This window comes from Raphanus sativus, chromosome 6, assembly GCF_000801105.2.
Source record: "Raphanus sativus cultivar WK10039 chromosome 6, ASM80110v3, whole genome shotgun sequence".
Lineage (NCBI taxonomy): Eukaryota > Viridiplantae > Streptophyta > Magnoliopsida > Brassicales > Brassicaceae > Raphanus > Raphanus sativus.
In genome coordinates, this window is record NC_079516.1 from 51,763,691 (window position 1) to 51,786,223 (window position 22,533).

Genomic DNA, 22,533 nt, shown 5'->3' on the forward strand with positions numbered 1-22,533 from the left:
TTAAACTGTAATCAACAAAAAACCTACAGAATTTGCTTGTAACCGCACATGAAAAATGAAGTATTGGTTCTGAATCATTGTGTTGCTATTTAATTATTTGAATAGAAATGATTCATATGTTACCTTTGTGTACAGTTTATTTATGTGTATAATCAAGAGCTTAGGTTATACATCTGCACATTCTGTTGGTGCAAACCCTAGCCTAGACCTCTTTGTATCATAGAGTATATGAAAATTCTGTTGCTGGTAGTTGCCGATGATCGACATGGTGGATTTAGGAGTTCCTAGAATCGCCAGGCAAACCACCTCTTCACTCAACCAAATGAAGGTGTTCTCAGCAGGGAAGTTCCAAACTGCTCCATCTACGAAAGCAATCCCAAGCTCAGGCAGCTCCATGTCCTTCTCCTCTACACCAGACACGTTGAAGCACGGATCTAGGATCGGGAAATCTTCAAACACCTGGTACTTCTCTTTCACTTTCTCTGTAAACTTGTTCTTGATGATCTTGTATGCTGGCTCCGCGAAGTAGCTTAAGGTTGTACCTGAATCAATGATGGTTCCACCAGCTCCATCTGATGAGATGTCCCATGTTTCTTCAGGTATGTCCAGAGCTTGGCCATTGACTAGAATGGATTTGATTTGTAGATAGTAAAATGTCTCAAAGGAAGTTTCCTTGCCGTGCACGAAAGATGTGAAGTTCAGATTAGGGTTGTTTAGCAAACCCTTGTCTTCTCCGAAGATTAGCTTGCTGCTTACGTTAGTGTCGCTGTTTCTGTCGACAAGGCAATAAGAAAAGGAGTGACCGTAGAGAGATTGAAGCTGAGAAGCAAACGAAAGAGGTCCTCTTCCTAACCCTAGCAGACCTGAAGCACCATTAAAGAGACCTCTGTTCCAGTGTCCGCACCCAAACATCATGTCTTCCACCTTGTACTCTGAGCTTCCTCCCTTAGTATTCGTGAGGTTAACGGTGAAGGTCTCAACCGCGAAGTCTCCAGTTGTGTTTGATCTATCTCCATACCAGTAGAAATAAGGGCAGGGTTGGTTACTTGATTCGCACGGTACTGAAGGATCAGGTGATGAGATGAGGCTACATCTAGGGTCTTTGCATGTTATGTTCTTGAACGAAGAAGACGTTTCCGGGTCATAAAACGGACCGTGTTGGTGGAAACAGTCGTAGCAAGGAAGGCACTGGAGCCAGTTTAGGTCACTCCCTGTGTCAAGAATCAATGAGAAGTGTTTTGGTGGTGTCCCCACAAGCACGTCCATGAAGTATTCACCAGAACCAAGCGTCATACCAGACTCAAGTGTCGCTACAAGCTGCCCTGGTGAAGCCTCTGGAGAAATAACCGATGTAGTCTCCTTCTTGTGTGTCTGGTCCTTTAACTTTCTAGCCCTTGCATGAAGCGTCTGGATTCTTGTGAGGTCTTGGATTTTTAGATCGACAACTAAATGTGTTGTTCTTTTTGATTCTTGTTTAATCTCCCGGCGCCGTAGCTGAAGCTTCACGGATTCTTTGGTATGATCCTTGCTTGTGGAAGAGAAGCCACAATCATTGCTTGTGGAAGAAGAAACGTGCATCGAATCTTGGAAACTAGAGCCGTTAAGGTATGATGAGTTATGCCCATCATGTTTCCCTGAAAGAGTTCTACCGTCGCCAGAAAATAGTGTGACGGTAAAGATAATCAGGCAAAGAACTAGACTTACTTTGGTCGACATTAAGCTGCTGAGATTATGTATACAACCATTAAAGATCAAAGAAATAACAAAAGAAAAAGTGAGAGCTGGAGATCTCCGGCTACTATGGAGCTCGGAATGTATGTAAAGGCTTAGGGGGACCTATGAGAGTTATAGCCTTTAAGAGGAGCTAAAACATAGAAGAAGGGCAAGGGAAAGTAAAAGATTTGGTGTAAGTCAAAGGAATCAAAGTTAATTAAATTTAAGAATTAATATTCAATCGATATATATATATATATCTTCCTACCAAAAAGTTAGATATACATTCAAGTGCAGAAAATACTTTAGAAACGAGTTAGGGAGGATTTGTAAGTGGTCTTCCGTAAGACTGGTTCAAATAAATGGAATTTTAAAACCTTTTTCACAATATTCGTAAGGTTTCTTTGAATTACAAAATTCTATGTTTACAAATCTGTAATATCTACAAGTTAGAGGTCAAATTTTCATCACAAAATATTATTTTGCGAGAGATCGTAATTCTATTAACAAGATTAAATAGATTTATATCAAATCTTATAAAATTAAAAGGTTTTGAAGTTGATGGCGCTTTTGATTTTAAATGCCGTAGAAAGTTAACATTAAGTTTAAGTTGTATAGTTTTAGATTTGACTCGGTTCTGTGGTGTACAGTTAGATCAAAGTCACATCCACAATGCGACATATTAATAAGAAAAAATATATTTAATGAGATCCTACTTTAGAGATCAAATAGATTATCATACTTTAATTGACTGTAGAAGAGTCTTTCTAAGTGTCCTTGACCATGACTAACGAAATGTAAACATTCGTTCGAATTTTTTAATCTAAATAAATTAAAGATTGAACCTATGTTGGAAATGCACCAAATCTTTTGAAAACTTGAGAATCAAAAGTTATACTTTTCCTTGCAACACTATTTGTGTACTGTTAACACTTTATATTTACAATCTTTGTGAAAGAAATGTTAATAATGAACAAATTATGTAGTAATGAAATTTGCGCGAGATCATATTTTATAATCGGGAAAATCGCATAAAAAACCCTCAAAGTGGCACCCAATTACACCTTAAACCCTGAGATTATATCACTAGCACTTTAAACACTCAAGTTGGCAAATTTGACATATTAAACCTCTAATCTGGCTTACTTGTACATCAAGTCAAAACGGTAACCGGTACTGTTCAAAAACGATGACGTGTCGGTTTGTTTTTTTTCAAAAAAATATATTTATTTAATAAATAAATATAAAATGTAAAAATTCATAAAAAATTCAAAATAAATCATAAAAATCATAAAAAGTCAAAGAAAACCACAAAATTATTATTTTATTCATAAAAAATATAAAATAAATAAAATATATAATAATAATAATAATAAAATAATAAAAAACGTAATAGAAATCATAAAAATACCAAAAATTCAGAAAATTCACAAAAATTAATATAAAATCAGAAATTTAAATGTAAATAAAGAAAATAATTATTATTATAGATAAAATAAATTTAAATTCAAAGGATAAATTTTTTTATAATAGTTAGTGTTTATTATAATATAAATAAAATAAATATTATAATAGTTAGTGTTTATTGGTTTGGGGTTCCCTGGATTTTTTATAGCTAGATTAATATAGGGTATGTGAATAGCGGCTAAAAACCTTGAACTAAATTTTTTTCTTTGATTTGATTAACCAGAATCACCTGAAGATAAAATTTACACTAAAACACTAAAACCCCCAACCAACAAACAGTAAAGTACAGTATTTATCAATTTTTATAAAAAAAAATTATCCTTTGAATTTAAATTTATTTTATCTATAATAATAATTATTTTTCTTTATTTACATTTAAATTTCTGATTTTATATTAATTTTTGTGAATTTTCTGAATTTTTGGTATTTTATGATTTCTATTACGTTTTTATTATATATTTTATTTATTTTATATTTTTTATGAATAAAATAATAATTTTGTGGTTTTCTTTGACTTTTTAAGATTTTTATGATTTATTTTGATTTTTTTATGAATTTTTACATTTTTATATTTATTTATTAAAAAAAACAAATTTTGAAAAAAGACAAACCGATACGTCATCGTTTTTGAACTGTACTGGTTACCATTTTGACTTGATGTACAAGTAAGCCAGATTGGAGGTTTAATATGCCAAATTTGCCAACTTGAGTGTTTAAAGTGCTAGTAAAATAGTCTCAGGGTTTAAAGTGTAAGTGGATGCCACTTTGAAGGTTTTTTTATGCGATTTTCCCTTTTATAATCAGTTAGTGATATCTTTCTTATTATTTATATTTGGTAGAAGAAAATAGTTTTAGAAATCATTTAGTTTTACTTGCATGTACAGTATATTGATGTGAAATACTATTTTTATATCAATCTGATTTAGCTGTGGATGGTTTAGTAAGTAAAGCAAAAGATCCGAATTTGACTTTGAGAGTTGTGTGCAAGTGTAACGTGTTCCTAACGGGACTGTGATGAACATACAGATTTGCATTCAATTAGCTATAAACTTATAACCCACACCAAACATTCATTTCTAAGTGTGCACGTAATTCCAATATTTTTCATGCTTATCACTGAAAACTACTTTTCGTATTCTAAAACTTGTACGTGTATAAGTATTTGCCAAAAACAGTTTTTATCGGTGTGTAATAGCATAGCCGATTTGTTTGACGTTAAACAATGGCACGTAGCAGCCATCTTTTTTTTTTCTAATGTGAAAGCATTATATATGAATGGGTAGGGGTGGGCAAAATATCCGTAAATTTTGATTCGATCCGTTATTCGTTCCGATTCGATCCGAAAAATCCGAATATCTGTAACTTAACGAATCGAAGCAAATACTAAAATCCAATATCCGTCAAAGACGAAGCAAATCACAAATACTAATATTTTTAGAAACGGATATCCGATCCGATCCGTTATATACATATATATGTATACATGTTTATAAAATTATATAATATACATACTTTTATATCTTTACATAAGTTTTATAATGTTTTTATTCACTAAATTAATTATTTAGTTATTAAAAATTTTGAAAGTATGTAATTTTTTATAAAAAAATAATGAAATATTATTATTTTATTTCAGATTTTCTTCTTTTTCTTTTATTTTCATTTATTTTTTTAATTTTTTATTATTTTTTACGGATCGAATCGGATATCCGGAAAAATTCGGATATTCGCGGATATCCGATGTTCCGGATATCCGAAGAGTTACGGATCGGATCGGATCGAAAAATCAAATATTCGTAAGGCACGGATCGGATCACGGATATCCTTAAAATTCCGGATATCCGCTCCGTGCCCACCCCTATGAATGGGTTATGGCCTTATGGGTAATGAATGATAACTATTGCCTATTAGGAACAAACCGAACAAACAGACAAAACAGTCTGCAAGATAGATGGCTTAGCTTTCAACGAAGATATAGTAAAGACTCCATCTTACTCGTTGTGTTTGATACGTTGTTCAGAAATTTTGAAGACCTTAAACTCTAATCTTGACAATGAAAGCTAATTGTATACTACCTGAAATTTCGATAAATGAAAATGATGAAAACATGAAGCTATATATGATATGATTGTTAGGAATCATCATGCGGGTCACGGGAGTCGGACGAACTATAATTGTGGAGGTGCAACCACCGGAACTACATTATTGTAATTGTAATAATTATAAGAGGACAACATATCTACTACATGTGCCGTTTCATTTATCACATCACCATCCACTTTTCTCACCCTTGTCTAACTCCGAAATTGAATATCCCATTTTGGACCGACCAGTAGTTCCACACTATTTCTACTCTCTTTCTTTTGTTTACCTTCTCCATACTCCCTTATTTGTGTTTCTTAATCTACTTATGATATAACATAACTCTCACCTTCACAAACACATTATCGCATTTTACAAATTTCGAGATAGATACATATAAGATCAAGGAATAATTAAATATTTTTCTCTCTCTATTATACATTTTGAAAAGCATGCTTTCTATTGATTACAAGTTATTCAGCGGGTTTCACTAGTATATCACCGTCTCACTACTAGAATTCAACCTAATTTTGAGAGTTGTGTTGAAGGTTTGTGAAAAATATGGGTTTTATTTTTTTGCCGATATAAATTTATATCTAATTTTTTATATATGCATGGCTGTTTTTAGGTAGCTAACTGTTAATGAGCGCAGTGAGCATGCACTCATTTTATCATACACCTACCAAACTTCCAGTAAATACTTCCAACTCTGCTTCTGTTTCTGTTTCCTTTCTTTTTCTTGGTTCTTTAATCAGAGATATAGAGTTAAGCAAAGCACCCTCAACTATAATAATAAAAAAGTATTCACATAATGACAATTTCTTAAATCTTCCGTTCTTAATAAAAAAACTCCATTTGATTCTATAAATACCACCGAAATCGAACAACTTATAGTACACAGAAATTAACCCAACATATATACACAACAATTCGTACATATCTTACAATAGTTATATTAGATAGTAAATACTAAATATAATGTATATATATTGAATGAAATTCATAGGTAGCATCGCCGTCTAACTAAGCAACTTGTTGGTATGGCAGAACATTATTTGTCAACATCAATACTATGCATTATTTTGACTGCTCTTGTCTCCATCGCCGGAGCAAAAGTCCCGGCCATCATTGTCTTCGGCGACTCTTCCGTAGACTCCGGCAATAACAACTTCATACAAACCATGGCCAGAGCCAACTTCGAACCTTATGGCCGCGACTTCCCTGGTGGCCGCCCCACCGGCCGCTTTTGCAACGGCCGTCTCTCCTCCGATTTCACTTCCGAGGCTTTCGGTCTTAAACCGACTGTCCCGGCCTATCTTGATCCGTCCTACAATATCTCTGATTTCTCCACCGGAGTTTGCTTCGCCTCCGCCGGCACCGGTTATGATAATTCCACCGCCGGCGTGCTAGTAAGTCCATATTTCACTTCATACGACCTAGTATCGCTTGTTTCTTGCATGACAAGAAACACCGAGATGATTAACTTGTTTTTATCTTTTAGGGTGTGATTCCTTTATGGAAAGAAGTCGAGTACTACAAGGAATACCAACACAAACTGGCCGCCTATCTCGGCCGCCGCAAAGCCGCAAACATCATCAAAGAGTCGCTGTACCTAGTCAGCATAGGAACCAACGACTTCTTAGAGAATTATTACACATTACCGGACAGGAGATCTCAGTTTAGCATCAGTCAGTACCAAGACTTTCTCATAGGTATCGCCGAGGTGTTTTTAAAGGATCTTTACAAACTTGGTGCTCGAAAAATGTCTTTCACCGGAATCTCTCCAATGGGATGTCTACCACTGGAAAGAGTGACGAATTTTGACGACCCTTTCAGCTGTGCTACGAGTTACAATGACCTGGCGATTGATTTTAATGGGAGGTTGAGGAGATTAGTGAGGAAGTTGAATCAAGAACTCACTGGAATGAAGATATACTTTGCTAATCCCTATGATATCATTTGGGATATTGTTACAAAACCATCGCGTTACGGTCTAGAGGTATCTAGTTCTGCGTGCTGTGGAACTGGATTGTTCGAGATGGGGTTTCTTTGCGGCCAGGACAATCCGTTAACTTGCAGTGATGCAAATAAGTTTGTTTTCTGGGACGCTTTTCATCCGACCGAGAGGACTAATCAGATTGTGTCTGATTACTTTTTTAAACATCTAAAGAATCTCTTTCATTAATCCTTATTCACATGTCTACGAGTATATTCGTTTATATGAATCCAGGTTCATTTTCAAAGATTAAAGAATGCTATTTTCTTTGCCCAATATAATAAAAGCTCCTACAGAATCAAAAGATAAGAGGAACTAAAGGAACATGGCCTGAAAACATGCATGTCTGATATAAAACAAACGAAATTGCAAAACAAGTGTTGGACAATATTTACTCAATGACATTGGCCTATGACCCTCAAAATATTAGTGATAAAAAATATATATGTATCTTAATTGTTTCAAGCCTATGAAAACCGGTCGTGCGCATAGTCTTGTGATCCAAGTGCAAACTATATGATCTTGAATGTTTAGTTCTCAGGGATTGATGTCATGATATGTATATTATTATTTTATAATACAAAACATTGTTTTTGCTTGATCCTTTATACAAAGCTCCACAAAAGAGAAAAGGGCAAATTATTACTAGTGTTTAGTGTTGCCATCTATAACAGACCTAAGTTCATCCCAACTTGCTGAGTCCCCGATGAAATCTCCACCGTCGAGGTTCCCGAAACTCAGGAAGCTGTTATCATGACAAGTATATGTCGGTTGATTGAAACCAAACCTAGTAAGTTGGTTCCAATAAGGATTCTGCGTTTGTGGCTGAAGCTGCAGCTGTGGCTCGTGTGGCTTGTGGGACAAGGAATCTTTGATGCAGTGGCTGGTGTGATCGGAGTCTAAGCTACTCGTCTTAGAACACGAATCGGCTAATGTAATAACCGGTTTACGGTTTGATTGTACGATATTTGGGTTTCTCTGGTGTGTTACTCGTTTGAAGATTCTGCATAGTGTCCAGACCTCCTGCAAAAAAAAACAAGACAGGTTTATTAATTGTTCTTTTCCCAAAGTATCATATAACTTTGATTATGTGATACTTTTGTATACTAGTATATTATATAGAAAAACTATAACTGTCTAGTGTCGTCATTGATTCGGTCACTATTTAACTAATTAAGATAATCCAATTTGACAAACAAAAGTTACTTGAATGTCTTTTGGTTCAAAGAAAATATGTATTCCCTCCGTTTCTTAAAGAGTGTCGTTGTGACATTTTTCACACAGATTAAGAAAGTTGTTGAAATATATGTAAGTTATAATTAGTTATATCTCTTTGACCAATAGTATTTTAGATAAATAAAATTATTTATAAAATCAATATAGTTTGCAATTAATTTTCAGCTGAAAATTAGTATAATTTACATTGGAATTGTAAAGTGACACTCTTTGTGTAACAAGAAAATGAGCTCAGAGTAATACTTATTATGAAACAGAGGGAGTATTAAACTAATGGATGTTTTCTAGTGATTATAATTAATTTTGTTGAACAAAAAACAAATATCAAATGTTAATGGATGAAAGTTTATATTTATTGTAAAATAATAAAGAAATCTTAGTCTGGTGCCCTGTCTAGTTTTAACTTTCTCACAAAAACTTGGTCCCATTTTCAGGAAAAAAATATGTGATCAATGCTCGTATGGAAATGTGCATTTGTGCTGACTTTTTTAAAGCATTTAACACCACGAATACAATAAAATTGTCTCACTAGAAATGTGCAAGATGGTTTAACCTGATTCATACTTTTCTTGGTTAAACAAAACCGGTTTGTTTGTTTATAAGACAATTAACAGAAAGCCTCATATATATTTCAAAGAAATTGAACTCACTGCTTGTTGAACTGACAAGTCGGTTTTGGTGGTGGAGGGGAGGCGGAATTCATGCATCATCCAGTCGGTTTTGGTGCCTTTACCGGCTGAACCAAGATAGTAAACCAGAGATTTCTTTAGACCAACGCAGTCAAGATTGGAGTAAACCGGCTTATCAATACCAGTGGCTTTCCAGAAACCTGAACCAGTGACTCGGTTTGGTCTAACGCTATTCCTGTATTTCCTTCCTCTCATGCAGAAAAAGTACCACTCCTTTTCCCCAACGCTGCTCACTCCTGAAAAAAATTAAGAGTAAATATTCATATTTATTTGTCTTCATAATTTTTTTTTATATTTACTAGTTTACAAAAATGAAATTATAAGAACTCTTGGCATATAATAGGCACATAATAGGGTATATATGCATATATAAGACAGTATGTGTTATATTCATATGAATGGTCCCATCCCATGCATATCTTTTGATATATGACAGCATACTTTTCTCTAATTAAAACAAAATTGACCGACAGACTGATTTTTATAAATATATATCTATAAGACTAAGACTATAATGTTGAAATTACGAAATTCCAAGGTGTTTAATTCAGATTTTGGAACTAACAGAACCTGTGAAATTTCAATCAATTAGAGGTAATCCAAATTGCTTTTGGTCTGGTTTGATGCAGTTAAGGTTCGATTATGAACCAAAATATTGTAATCTACAAATCAGAATCATTTTGATCCTTCAGGATCATATTGAAGACCTCTAGTTAGTAATTAGTATTATTTTTATTTATTTGCGACAGATATGAGAAAAAAAGGAAGACAAGGAATATCAATACAAAAACTTACTTGGAAGATCCCAAGGATCGTACTTGTAGATATCGACCTGTTTAATAAGTTCGAGTTTGATGGGTTTGTTCTCTACTTTTCTTCGAAGATAATACTCTAAAAGCTCTTCGTCCGTAGGATGAAATCTGAATCCAGGAAGTTTTGTTTCATCTTCTTCTTGATGACCCTTGCTACCTTCACCACTCATCTTCGCTACATCGATATCTTTTTATCACCCAATCAAGTCTCTCTGAATAAAAACTCCTCTGTACATATATATAGGTAAATGTCTATCAGTTTCATGATAATTTTTAAGTCATTTCTTTGTTGCTGGGTCAATGACGAATGACGAATGACTTTGACTATTATTAGACACGTAATATCTTAATGAAAGCAGATACTATTTTAATACTATTTACTATTATATAATTCAACCAAGTTTTTATTTGATATTTTCATCTAAAAATCTACATATATCTATATATACATAGGATCTTATATGGGTAATCTTAATCACTATATTAATGTTGTTTAACTGACAATTCTTTTTTTTACAAATTAATGAAAATGGACTTATCTCATGGTCTTTGTGATTGAATAATATATTTTTGTTTTAAATGCGAAAAATTTTTATAATAATTATCCTTAACCATTTCCAAACCTGATTAAAATTTGTGATGATTGTCTGATTTTTTATTAGGTATTTCCAGAAATAAAACTCATATGTTGTATTAAAAGTGTCTCTCAAAAAGCACACAAGGTTTTAAAGCATTTGTATTTTAATTTAATGACGAAAGTATATAATGAGTGTATGCAGAAAAGTCCAAGAAAATGGAAAACAAAGATCATTGATTGCAACTAATACATACATTATTGCCGGCGAAAAAGAAAATATCCGCATATGATGTAATATAATCGAAATTCAAACATGTCCTCCCTTAGGCTGTAGCTGTTACGAATATATACAGTAATTATATATTATCAAAAAACTAGCGCAATATATACTTATATGGGTACTAAATTCACGTGGTTTGACCATATAATTTCCAAAATTTTGAAAATATTTTAAAATAGTAAATAATATTCTCATAAGAACCAAAAGATAACTTTTAAATATGCCTAAAAAACTTTTAAATATGCCTCCACAGTGAACTCAACTATTTTGATAGCCGAGGACGAGGAGCCGAGCCAAACACAAACGTCGATGATAGACCAACTATATTAACAATAATCATTCTCATATCATTATTCCTTTCAACTGCATTCCAAAGTGTTAGTTACACACTTATACTTAGTTATAGAAACTACTTTTTTTAATACGAAACTACTTTTTGTTACAATTCAAAATATTTAACAGTATTCTGTGGAGAATTAACCATGCGATTCTTTTATAGAACTTTTCCATCCAAACAAGATAACAAAAATAAGTACTAGTGCAATAAACAATAAACGATTAACCGGCCAATTCAATTTCCTATGTTTAAAAACCAAGATTATTAATATTACCGCCCCAAATAACACATAGTAAAATAGTTTATCACATAATTTTGCCACGTACATCCGAAGTTTTTAGTGATGACTACGTTTTATTTTCTAACCATGCCATTTATTAGTCATAACTAAATAACTTTATGTTATATATTTGGCTATCTGAACAATGGTAGTTCAGAAACTGGTAGAACATTTGTAGTAAAGCATGCATGACATAAAGATGACGTATACATAGTCTCATACTCAGATCGCCCATACTCTTTTTATCATATCCTAGAGCACCTCCATATGCAGTTTTAAACATTTTAGAAAAAAAAAATAGAGAGAATGAACAAAAATTCTTAACTTATAAATTTTTTAAAACTGTTAATTTACTCAAAAGACACATGTCATTCCATTAATATTAATGTTATTTCGAAATTTAAATATTCTTACATCAATAATACTCCCTCCCTTTCATTTTATTTGTCGTTCTAGAGTTACGCACACATATTTATAAAACATCTGATTTTTATATATTTCCAAGATAAAAAGACAATTACTTATACACTTAACCACATTTCAATCAATAGAAAAATAAACTGGAGAATCTTATTCATAAATTTTGCATTGAAATTCTAAAACGACGACACTTAATCTGAAATGGAGGGAGTAGCTAACTGAACCAAAAACATTAATGTTATTTCGAGATGTTTTTTTTTTGCTAAATGAGATTTAATATATTCCCTCGGCCAATTTGACAGACTGGAGTATCATTTAAAAACAAACTTGCGTATTGGTTATTACAAAAATATATAAAAGTAGATGTCAATATATAATGATGCCTTATAGTTTTCAAAAGATTGTATCAACAGATCAGGACTCTCAAATTAAGGATTGGTTTGTTATTGTATGTGATGCGTTGAGCAGATTGTTTCGTTTGTTCTAAGTTATCACAAAAATACTAGAATTTGACTTTAGAATATTGTCACAAAAATACAAGTAATAAAAGTTGCCTACAACAACCTTACTACGAATCCAATCTCCTCGGGATGGTAAACATAACATAAATTTGAACTTTTCAAGTGAGAAAGATCTGAGTCAAAGGAACATAATATCCAAATTTTCAACTCCATAACTTTTTTGAATTTCTTGCGCATGTAAAGAGAGAAACATTGAATGTGGATCTGTCAGTAATCAGGTTTCTATATAGGGTATGTTCAGACTCTTACAAAGAAAAGAAACAATAGACGGTAACTAAACATAAGAAACGTTAGTAATTGGTATATACATATTCGATAATTTGAATAGATCGGTGCAACCGAAAGAGTAACAGTCGATCAGGCAGCCGCCACGGCCTCAAGGTTTCACACTGCCGACTTAAGCGTGGTAGAGTTTTGTTTCTTTGTTGGGCCTTTCGTTAAACACATCACTACAGAATAAGGATTATGTTTATTTATGCGTTCCCCGAAGGCCCGCCCATAACTTCTAAAATCAGTGTTTTTTGTTACTTTATGGCCCATAACTTCTAAATCAGTTATCTGATTTAAATCGATTAGGTAAGGTTACTCTTATAAAAATCAGCTAATCAGCCTTTCTTACAAATTGAGGATAAAAAATGGAAAGTAACAGAGAGACAACACAGTAGTCACCAGTTGCCATAAATATAATAACACATCAGATAATATTTAGTTATTTCCATTAAAAAATATAGTATAAGCTAGTACTACTACATAAAACACACATTCATATCTGAAAGTATTTTCTAACACACTTGGGATGCATTTGAAATGAAACATGTAATTTGTAGCTGTTGCCGTTGGGCCAATTCTTTTTTTTTTCTTTATTTATATAACCTTCTGAACATAAACTAAAAGGTTATTTTCTGTTTGGTATGCCTAAAGCCTTAAAAGGTAAAATGCATGTTTGGTATGCCTTTTATTGTCTAATAAATTTGAGAGACAAATCGTAACTATGAATTTGTCCAAGTAGCCAGTTGAAAATACTTTTGAAACTTTTTTTTTTTTTTACTTTTGAAACTTGAATGACCTCATATCATATCCGAAGAATTGTTTTCTTGATGACCCATATTATCATATCTTACATTTCAATTTCGATCAGAGAACCTAGGATTCCATTTATTTTGTTTTGTGTTCCCCTATGAAACACAAGATCATTATCGAGCAGACTAGCTCGAAGAAGTACATGTTAATAAAGATATGGCTGTAGTTGATAAATTATTAATTTTCTACGATCGATGTTAATGTCATATTGTTTGTTTGTTCAATTATATAGAGATGGAAAAGGCAAGTCACATGCGAAGGAGCAATTTTTCAGTGAAAGTTATCTGTCATTTGTCAAAATATGGACATTTCAAGTTTTTAGTCATGTGCTTCACCGGTCAGAATCCATTTTAGCAATAATTGAGTGAAATATCTTAGATTTTTTTTTTGTGCATTGTCCATTTGAAAAATGTTAGCTGAATAAAAAATCATATAGTTTGATACGTTTAGCGATTGCTTAACTATTTTTTTCCCACAAAGTGCACAAGGCAAACTTGTATCTTATAGACCTCAAATGTATTATCGATGCTTTGTAAAAGAGCCATAAGAAACATAGATATTGAGATTACAAAATGTGCATTGGAAATCAGTTTTCCCCATGTCAGTTTTGTATGACTTCCATTTTTTTGGTCAGCATATGACTTTCATTTATTCAAACCATTCAATATGGCTCCATCCATCCTGTGGATTAGTATGACTCATTAAATTTATATGTATTTTCACCATTTCATATGAATGATGTTAGAGAGACAAAATAGTTTCAAAAAAAAAATGTTAGAGAGACAAATAAGGGATGAATATGCCATGCTATTTTGATATGTTTAGAGAAATAACATTCAACAGATTATTGTAAAGGTTTTGTCTTCAATTCTTACCAAACTCATAGCTACCAACATCGTATTAAATCACTTAGAAACGTCTAGAGAATTTCCTTTGTACACATTTCTTCAGATTAAATATCCTCACAATATAAATCAGTGATTTAAAAGTGTGTTTGCACACACTTGCACAGACACTTGCTCTCTTCTGGACCACTTTCACTTTGATTGATAAGCTGGTAACCTATAAAACGTGCATAAAAGAAATCACAATATTCTATTTTTAGCTTCCTACCTTACAAAACAAAATCAATTGTCAATGGCTGCAATTCTGTGATACTGGTCGGTGTTTAAAAGAATCAGATAATTTACATATGCAGACTTATTAGTTACTCCCTCTCCCTCTGTTCTATGATATAAGATGTTTTAATGTTTCAAAATATAAGATGTTTTAATAGTTGTAAGGTATTTTAATTTTACTGAAAGTTGGTTAACCAATATATTTTACTGCATTATTTATGATTGGTGAATTTATTTTTGGTTTATATTATTAATAATACTATCTTCTAAAAATAAGTTTTTAAATTATTATTCTTTAAATTAAAACATCTTATATTATGAAAATGAAGGGAGTATTACATATTTGGGCTAATTTGACAATTTATAACAGTATGAAATATTATAAAACAGTTGTAGATGATATAGATGTCAATAATCTATCATTATCAATACTTTATATGTATGATGACGACTAACTATAGTGCTATAACTATAGTAGCACTAGTTAACAATTAATTGGTTTAAAATTAAAATATTAATTTATTTTCCCTAATGTTTTTTTTTTTTTGCTAAATTTTTTTTCCCTAATGTTTAAAACTAATATACACAGTTTTTAATAGATAGGAGTAACATTAAAGTTTTGGGAAATAAATTTTACAATTTATAGATAGCAATCAGTAAATACAGGAATAAATATTCATAAAAAGTATGTTATTATTTTTTGATGAATATTAAAATTATAAGTGACAATTAATAAAATAAATAAAAAGCATGGGGTGTTTTTTTTTCGGTTATATAAAGCAAAACCCAACCTACTTTTTCCTTACTTTAGGATTCGAAGCCGACAATTCCCTGGACTCCCGTTTCTCTCTAGAACTCTCTTCTTTCTCTCTCTCTCTTACCAATTCACCTAACCTAACCTCGTCTCTCTTTCTCTCTCTCATTCAAGTTTCTGTGATTTCTCGATTGTTTTGCTCGAGTTACGCATCCGATCAACGTTGGATTGAGTTAAAGGCAAAAGTGAAAACAATCAAAGAAATCGCATGAATTTGTTTGGAGGCCTGATCTTTTCATCATCTTTGATCTCGAGCCACTTTACGACTTGTCTTCTCATCTTTATCCTTCATTTTTCTCCTCAGCTTTCGTCTTATACTAATAATAATAATAATAATAATAATCGTAATTGTAATCGTTTGATCAATTGAAAAATCATGGAATCGAGAAAAAACTCTGATCGTCAAATGCGTAGAGGTATTGTATTCTTCCACCTTTGTCGGTTATTCTGCTTTTTTTTTCATCAGGATTATGAACTCTGAGTAATTTGGTTCTGTAATAAAGATTTTTAAGTTTTTTTTTTGTTTTGTCTCAGTTTTGCCCTCGTGTTGATATGTCTGTCGGTAATTTGATTCGTTTGGCTGTATTTGCCACAAAGGGTTTTTTTTTTTAATCGTTAGTATAGTTTTATTTTGTGGGCATCTTTTGACGATAGTTAGGTGTTACCTTAACCTTAACTTAGAAGAAGAAGAAGAGATGTAACTGAGAAAAATTGTTACTTTATCGGGTTTGAAACGCTGCTTGCTTTTTCATGTAATATTATCACAGCTAATTGCTTTTCAGGTGGTGGGAGGATGAAGAAGACAAGGTCACCTTCTGTTATAGTGATCGGAGGTGGTTTTGCTGGAATCTCTGCTGCTCGCACTCTTCAAGATGCTTCCTTTCAGGTTTGTTTTACTAACAAATCTAGTTTCTATATACTCCTTGAGTACTATATTGTAGTTTATGATCATCATCACTTTCTCACGGTTTTTTTTTTTTGTTTAAAAAGGTTATGGTGCTGGAGTCTCGTGATAGGATTGGTGGGCGAGTTCACACTGATTACTCCTTCGGTTTTCCTGTTGATCTTGGTGCTTCATGGTAAAATGTCTTTGAACTTGTCGTTGGTTGATGTTTTGATTTTTGGTTAGCTTTGCTGACGTTGCAAGCATGGTTTTGTCACCAGGCTGCACGGAGTGTGCAAAGAGAATCCTCTGGCACCAGTGATTGGGAGACTAGGATTGCCTTTGTATCGTACTAGTGGTGACAATTCCGTCTTGTATGATCATGATCTCGAGAGGTGTGTGTGTGTGTGTACAACAGTTTGCCATTTGTAAATCTTAATCCTCTATTTCTTTTTTTCCTTATTTAATTCTATCTTTCTGCAGCTATGCTCTGTTTGATATGGATGGCAATCAAGTTCCTCAAGAGCTGGTAACCAATGTTGGCATAACTTTTGAGCAAATTCTTGAAGAGGTACATGTCCTCCACATTCATTTTGCCTTCTTTCAATATTCTGATTCTTGTGTTTAAGTCTTTGTTGTACACACTCTCTTAAACTAAGGATTCTTCTTTTCGAAAATGCAGATCAATAAAGTGAGGGATGAGCAGGATGCGGACATGTCTATATCTCAGGCTTTCTCAATCGTGTTTTCAAGGAATCCTGAGTTGAGGTTAGAGGGGCTTGCACACAATGTACTTCAGTGGTACTTATGCCGCATGGAAGGTTGGTTTGCAGCCGATGCTGACACCATCTCCGCAAAGTGTTGGGACCAGGAGGAGCTGCTTCCTGGTGGACACGGTCTTATGGTCAGAGGCTATCGTCCCGTCATCAGTACTTTGTCCAAAGGGATTGACATTCGTCTAGGCCACAGGGTTACTAAGATCGTTAGACGGTACAATGGAGTGAAGGTAACGACAGAGAACGGTGAAACATTCGTTGCGGATGCTGCAGTGATCGCTGTTCCTCTCGGTGTCTTGAAATCAGGAACCATAAGCTTCGAACCGAAGCTACCAGAGTGGAAGCAAGAAGCAATCAACGACCTCGGAGTAGGAATCGAGAACAAGATCATACTCCACTTCGAGAAAGTCTTCTGGCCTAAAGTAGAGTTTCTAGGAGTGGTCGCTGAAACCTCCTACGGCTGCAGCTATTTCCTAAACCTCCACAAGGCCACAGGTCATCCCGTTCTGGTCTACATGCCGGCTGGTCAGCTCGCCAAGGACATTGAGAAGATGTCTGACGAGGCAGCTGCGAACTTCGCCGTCTTGCAGCTCCAGAGGATTCTTCCTGACGCTCTGCCCCCGGTGCAGTATCTAGTCTCGAGGTGGGGGTCAGATGTGAACTCGTTGGGGTCTTATAGCTATGATATCGTGGGGAAGCCTCATGATCTCTACGAGAGGCTTAGGGTGCCTGTGGATAACTTATTCTTTGCCGGTGAAGCGACGAGCTCGAGCTTCCCTGGCTCGGTTCACGGTGCTTATTCGACTGGTTTGATGGCGGCTGAGGATTGCAGGATGCGTGTGTTGGAGAGGTATGGTGAGTTGGATCTGTTTCAGCCTGTGATGGGTGAAGAAGGACCTGCCTCTGTTCCTCTTCTCATATCTCGTCTCTAAATTCCAACCATTTTATTCCTATTAATTACTATAAACAAAACCTGGAGTAATGTGTTTTGTGTTGTTTGGAGAAAACAGTAACTCCTCTAGTGTTGGATTGTCTCAAAACTCTTTTTCAATAATTTAAACATTATATGTTTATATGAAACTCCTCTTTGAGGATGAACGTATTTTCTTTTTACATAAAATATGATATTTGCGCTAATATTACAAAAAATTTGATGTTCAGACAACTTGAAATCGTTTCTTGTCATTTTGATGTAAAAGAAAATTGGTATTATTTTACAAAACTCGAAATCATATAAGTTTGAAGTAATTAAGAGGTAATTTTTTTACATAAGATTAATGAAAGAAACAAAAATGAACATATAAATATAAAAATATTTGTAACATAAAAGGTTTTGTGGGAGAAATTTAAAGAATGGTTGAGAAGCTTTCAATAGGGTCAGATTCCTCGAGCATGGAAGCAGCTTGGAAGCAATCAGTAGCATCAGCTATACGTCCATCGTACTTATGAACCAACCCTAAGTAATACCAAGCTTTCCTGTTCGTCGGATCAATCCTCAACGCATCAGACAGCAAGCTTCTCGCCACAGGAAGCGTTGGTTGATGTTCTTTCCCTCTTTCAGACAACAAGGCTCCAACCGCTACTTTGCAAGGAACCGATGATTCGTCTAGTAATAAACCGTCCAAGAAAGCTGCTAACGCTGGTTTAAACTCCTTCCTTCCTTCCCACATTCGACCTGAGAGAGATGCAAACCAAAAATGAGCAAATTAGTAAGAAAGGGATCTTAAATGAGTTCTGGTTCTTTCTTGCCTTCTGTATGCAGCATTGAAGCAGAGTACTGTTTCAGCTCGCCAGCTTTCTTCAGACAGACTTCCACGTCGTTCCAATGTGAAAGACTCGAGTAGAGATAAGCTAAGCCATGCCACACTTCGAACTCGTTCACTTTGTCTTCCTCCATCTGAGAAAGAGTTCTGAGCGGTCCGAATGATTTCCTCTGCGCTTGAACCAAAGCTAGAAGGTAACGGTAAGTCTCAACAGCTTCTGTAGGATTCGACTGAGAGATCTTCAGCTTTGCTTTGAGTCTCAACAAAGGTCCTTGATCCCATTTCGCGGTTTCATCCAAAGCAGCATCGGTCACAACCTCAGCTTCCGAGAACCGTTGCTGAGCAGAGAGAACAAGCGCGAGAAACCTCCATCCTTTCAACACCGACCCTCCCGTTGCGTCTATGAACTCTTTAGCGTAACGAGAAGCAGCTTTTAAGTTCCTTTGCTCGGCGTACTGAACACCTAACTCGAATATCAAATCAGGATTGTTGTGCTCAAACGCTATAGCTCCATCTAAGGCCTTGAGAGACTCTGACTGAAGCCGAGATCTCTCGAAATCCGACGTGGGGACTTTGGCTTGCTTCCCTAAACAGAGTCCTAACATCCTGAAACCAACTCCCTTCAAATGCTCGTCCATCCCTTGAGCGTTGTTCACAGCTCTCTGCGCGTAGCCAGCACCTTCTCCAGCTAAAGAAGGCTCTTCGCTGCAGAGCTTAGAAGCTAACAAAAGCGCCACGAGATCATCAGGCTGCTCGTGTTTATGCAGAGACTTTCTAAGAAGGTTAACCGCAGCGCTGGTTTGACCAGCTGCGCTATAACAAAGAGCTAAACTGTTCCAACGCTCAACACGGCTGAACACGCCAGGCATCACTTCTTCAAGCTGCTTGGCCAGCACAGAGGTTTGGCTGCATAAAGATAACCCAAAGGTCAAGTGTTCGATCACAGAGGGGTCCCATTTGGCTTTCCCTTGGTTAAACTTCTTGAGAAGAATCATCAGAAGAAGAATGGCTTCTTCCAAGTTGTTTCTAGGTATGTAAGAGCCTTCCACCTGAGAACCTAGACTCGGCGGACTCGCTTCGACTCCAGAGTGGAGAAGAAAGACTGCGAAGTCTTTCTGAACCCTTGCACAAGAGTCGTTGTCTAGATTCCATTGGCTTAGAAGCGCGCGTCTATAAGCTGATATCGCTTCTTGATAGTCACCAGACTCTTTCCACAGCGCTGGAAGTAGCTCCACGGCGTGGCTGACGATCTCTTGAAGCCTTGTGTCCACTTGAGCTTCTGGTATCCCTTGCTGAAAGATCTTCTCAACGGAATCAAGAACACTTTTGCATTCTTGTGCAGCCTCTGCAAATAAATAAACCAGTAAGGAAAGATTTTATTAGAGACTATGTTTCCCATATCGGTGATCGGAAAAGATCCTAGATAATATATAATAAGATAAATATATAATAAAATACATAGGCGAAATCAATTTTATCACCAATTGGTTTTAGATTGCGGATCTTTTTAACCAAATGTTACATATTTTTTACCGGTTGTTCTGCCAAGCTTATGAAGGGATTTGGATTTCAAGTAGATAGCTTCAAGGACTAAGGTAGCAGCATGCTGTGAAGCCGATTGCTGAGGTGGTTCACGGGGTTTGTTTTTCTTAGTAGACGGTTTCTCAGGGGGAGGTGTGGAGACTTGTAACCTCTGGATGGCTGCTTGAAGGTCAATGCCTTCAAAGACGCGAAGTGCGCCTTCTACGTTCCCTCTTTGGTATTCTAATCTTCCAAGAAGTGCTCTCGCTTCCTGCAAAACCAAGTGGAAAAGATTTTAGAGTCCTTTTCTTGGATTCATGAACTTTTTGGAGGATGAGAAAGAGAAAACAAAACCTCGGAGTTGAGTGATAAGCCTTCTCTCAAAGAAGATTCAGCGTCTTGGATGTTTCCTTCATCAAGCTTTGCTTCGACTTCAGTTGTTTTCATGCAGGCTCCGTTTGCACAAAGCCGCAGAGTAGGACTCTCATTTTCACCGTTGTTTTCGCTCAACTCTGATGATTGATCACTAAGCATTGTTTCACCTTTGTCACACTCTCTATCCTTTCGAGACTTTAAACATCAATCCATTGTAACTACTAGCAGCTGCAAATAACTTGGAGAAGAAAATAAACAAAACTCATTCCACAGTAAAACGTAATTAAAAAAGATCTTAACACTATCAATTGAGTTGAGTCTCTCAATGCAATTTCCTCTTGTAAAGAGGAGAAGAAAGGTAAACATTTTTGGTTCTTCTCTTAAGAGGACCCACAAAAATGGAAACTTCAAAGATAAACAAACAAACAAGAAGTCTTCAACTTTGTCATCTTTCTGACTTTTTTTTTTGGTTTGACGTTAACTAAAGAATCATTACTATACACAGTTCATATACTACATTCCTTTGATCTGTTATATTTCACATCAGCAAGCTATGTATATATATATATTTTTTCTTTTTTGCTAAACAATGTATATATTCTTTTTAAAAATAAAAAGAAAACAGGAAAAGAAGAGATATGTATATATTCTGGTAAAATGAAATTTTCAAATTCTCGTTTGAAATAAAAGAACAATGTTGGTCCCCAAATTGTATTTTAAAAAAGAAAAAATTGAAATGTAGGTCCTCAGAAAGAAAACAAATCTGTCAACGCCAATGATGTAAAAAATGAATCTCGCAGGCAATTCACAGATCGTTTTGTTTCGTTTTGATCAGAAAACAAAGCGAATTTCGAGATTTTTTTATTTTTAGAAAAAAAAATCTAACGTACCTACGATCATTCGCTTCATGTTCTAGGAAAGCAGATCGAATCAGCAATGCCAAGATGAAAAGGAAGCTGGTGCACTCGCGGCGAGGAATCGGATCTGAGCACCGTGAATTATGAAATGTGAATCTACCTGGCTGACGAAGGAGTCGAAGCAATAAAAAAAGAGAGAGAGAGAGGAATTTTTTTTTTTCTTACCGTTCGTTTTGATCTTCGTTAAATTGTTATTATTACAAAGACTGTTTGTGTCTAAAACGAACGGAGTCTTTTTGGAGCCGCACGTGGTTCCGTTGTTTGCCAAACGTGAACGGAGAGAGAGTTCAAACACACCTTCGTTCTGTTCTGTCTAAAGACTTTTTAATGTGATTCCGTTTGTTCATTAGGGGTACTTTCGTTCTTTCGTCCTTTCGTCATTTAGTACTCTAAGTGGTAGAGATGTTAAATTGGGCTATCCGTTTCCAAATGGCCCAACCCACTTAGAACCAAAAGTACCCACACAAAATATAACATGTAATCCACCAGGAGGGAGAGAGTCTATGTGATTCAAAAGCCCTGATCCACCTACATCTATTTCTGTTGAATAAAGGCCTGAATTTTGAAGTCCAATTAGAGCACAAGACACCAAAGCCGGAAGACGGTCCCGCTCGTAAAGAAATTAAGAAAAAAACAAAGAGGACAGTTTCATGTATGAATTTTTTTTTTGTTTGGTTTAGATGTTAAAATGTAGCAACAGAAAGCTACTCATCAATAGTAATTCTTCTATCGAGATAAAGTATCCTATAATACGAACCAATTAGAAAAACTTGTCCACGATACACAAGTCCATCGAAAGAACCGGTCTTAAGCATAGACTAATGAAGTATTGATCTATGATCCTCAACTAAAAAAAAAATTGTATAAATTGTTACT

The 22,533-nt window shown here is 34.9% G+C and overlaps 5 protein-coding genes across 7 annotated transcripts; 2 read left to right on the plus strand and 3 right to left on the minus strand.

The window, feature by feature from the left end:
• Window positions 1–63: 63 nt before the first annotated feature.
• Window positions 64–1,865, minus strand: LOC108812647 (aspartic proteinase nepenthesin-2). The gene has a single exon (XM_018584967.2). The coding sequence runs from the start codon at window positions 1,714–1,716 to the stop codon at window positions 166–168; it is 1,551 nt and encodes a 516-aa protein (XP_018440469.1). The 5' UTR covers window positions 1,717–1,865; the 3' UTR covers window positions 64–165.
• A 4,277-nt stretch (window positions 1,866–6,142) lies between these two features.
• LOC108834049 (GDSL esterase/lipase At2g42990) lies at window positions 6,143–7,524 on the plus strand. The gene is made up of 2 exons (XM_018607417.2): window positions 6,143–6,671; window positions 6,764–7,524. The coding sequence occupies exons 1-2, from the start codon at window positions 6,303–6,305 to the stop codon at window positions 7,445–7,447; spliced, it is 1,053 nt and encodes a 350-aa protein (XP_018462919.2). The 5' UTR covers window positions 6,143–6,302; the 3' UTR covers window positions 7,448–7,524.
• A 228-nt stretch (window positions 7,525–7,752) lies between these two features.
• On the minus strand, window positions 7,753–10,216 carry LOC108834050 (transcription factor JUNGBRUNNEN 1-like). Its single transcript, XM_056987927.1, has 3 exons — window positions 9,979–10,216; window positions 9,145–9,419; window positions 7,753–8,281 (listed from the first exon to the last, which is right to left on the minus strand). The coding sequence occupies exons 1-3, from the start codon at window positions 10,163–10,165 to the stop codon at window positions 7,904–7,906; spliced, it is 840 nt and encodes a 279-aa protein (XP_056843907.1). The 5' UTR covers window positions 10,166–10,216; the 3' UTR covers window positions 7,753–7,903.
• A 5,202-nt stretch (window positions 10,217–15,418) lies between these two features.
• On the plus strand, window positions 15,419–18,183 carry LOC108812262 (polyamine oxidase 2). Its single transcript, XM_056987945.1, has 6 exons — window positions 15,419–15,838; window positions 16,205–16,308; window positions 16,413–16,501; window positions 16,587–16,700; window positions 16,789–16,876; window positions 16,988–18,183. The coding sequence occupies exons 1-6, from the start codon at window positions 15,799–15,801 to the stop codon at window positions 18,011–18,013; spliced, it is 1,461 nt and encodes a 486-aa protein (XP_056843925.1). The 5' UTR covers window positions 15,419–15,798; the 3' UTR covers window positions 18,014–18,183.
• A 64-nt stretch (window positions 18,184–18,247) lies between these two features.
• Window positions 18,248–21,976, minus strand: LOC108812260 (protein NPG1). 3 transcript variants are annotated; one of them, XM_018584466.2, is made up of 6 exons: window positions 21,823–21,976; window positions 21,631–21,724; window positions 20,720–20,968; window positions 20,378–20,636; window positions 18,831–20,189; window positions 18,248–18,756 (listed from the first exon to the last, which is right to left on the minus strand). In XM_018584466.2, exons 3-6 carry the CDS (start codon window positions 20,897–20,899, stop codon window positions 18,428–18,430), a joined length of 2,127 nt encoding a protein of 708 aa, XP_018439968.2. In that variant the 5' UTR covers window positions 20,900–20,968; window positions 21,631–21,724; window positions 21,823–21,976; the 3' UTR covers window positions 18,248–18,427. The 3 variants fall into 3 exon arrangements, with proteins under 3 accessions (XP_018439968.2, XP_018439966.2, XP_018439967.2); XM_018584464.2 differs by having other exon boundaries at window positions 20,720–20,978; XM_018584465.2 differs by having other exon boundaries at window positions 21,631–21,956.
• Between the last annotated feature and the right edge of the window lie 557 nt (window positions 21,977–22,533).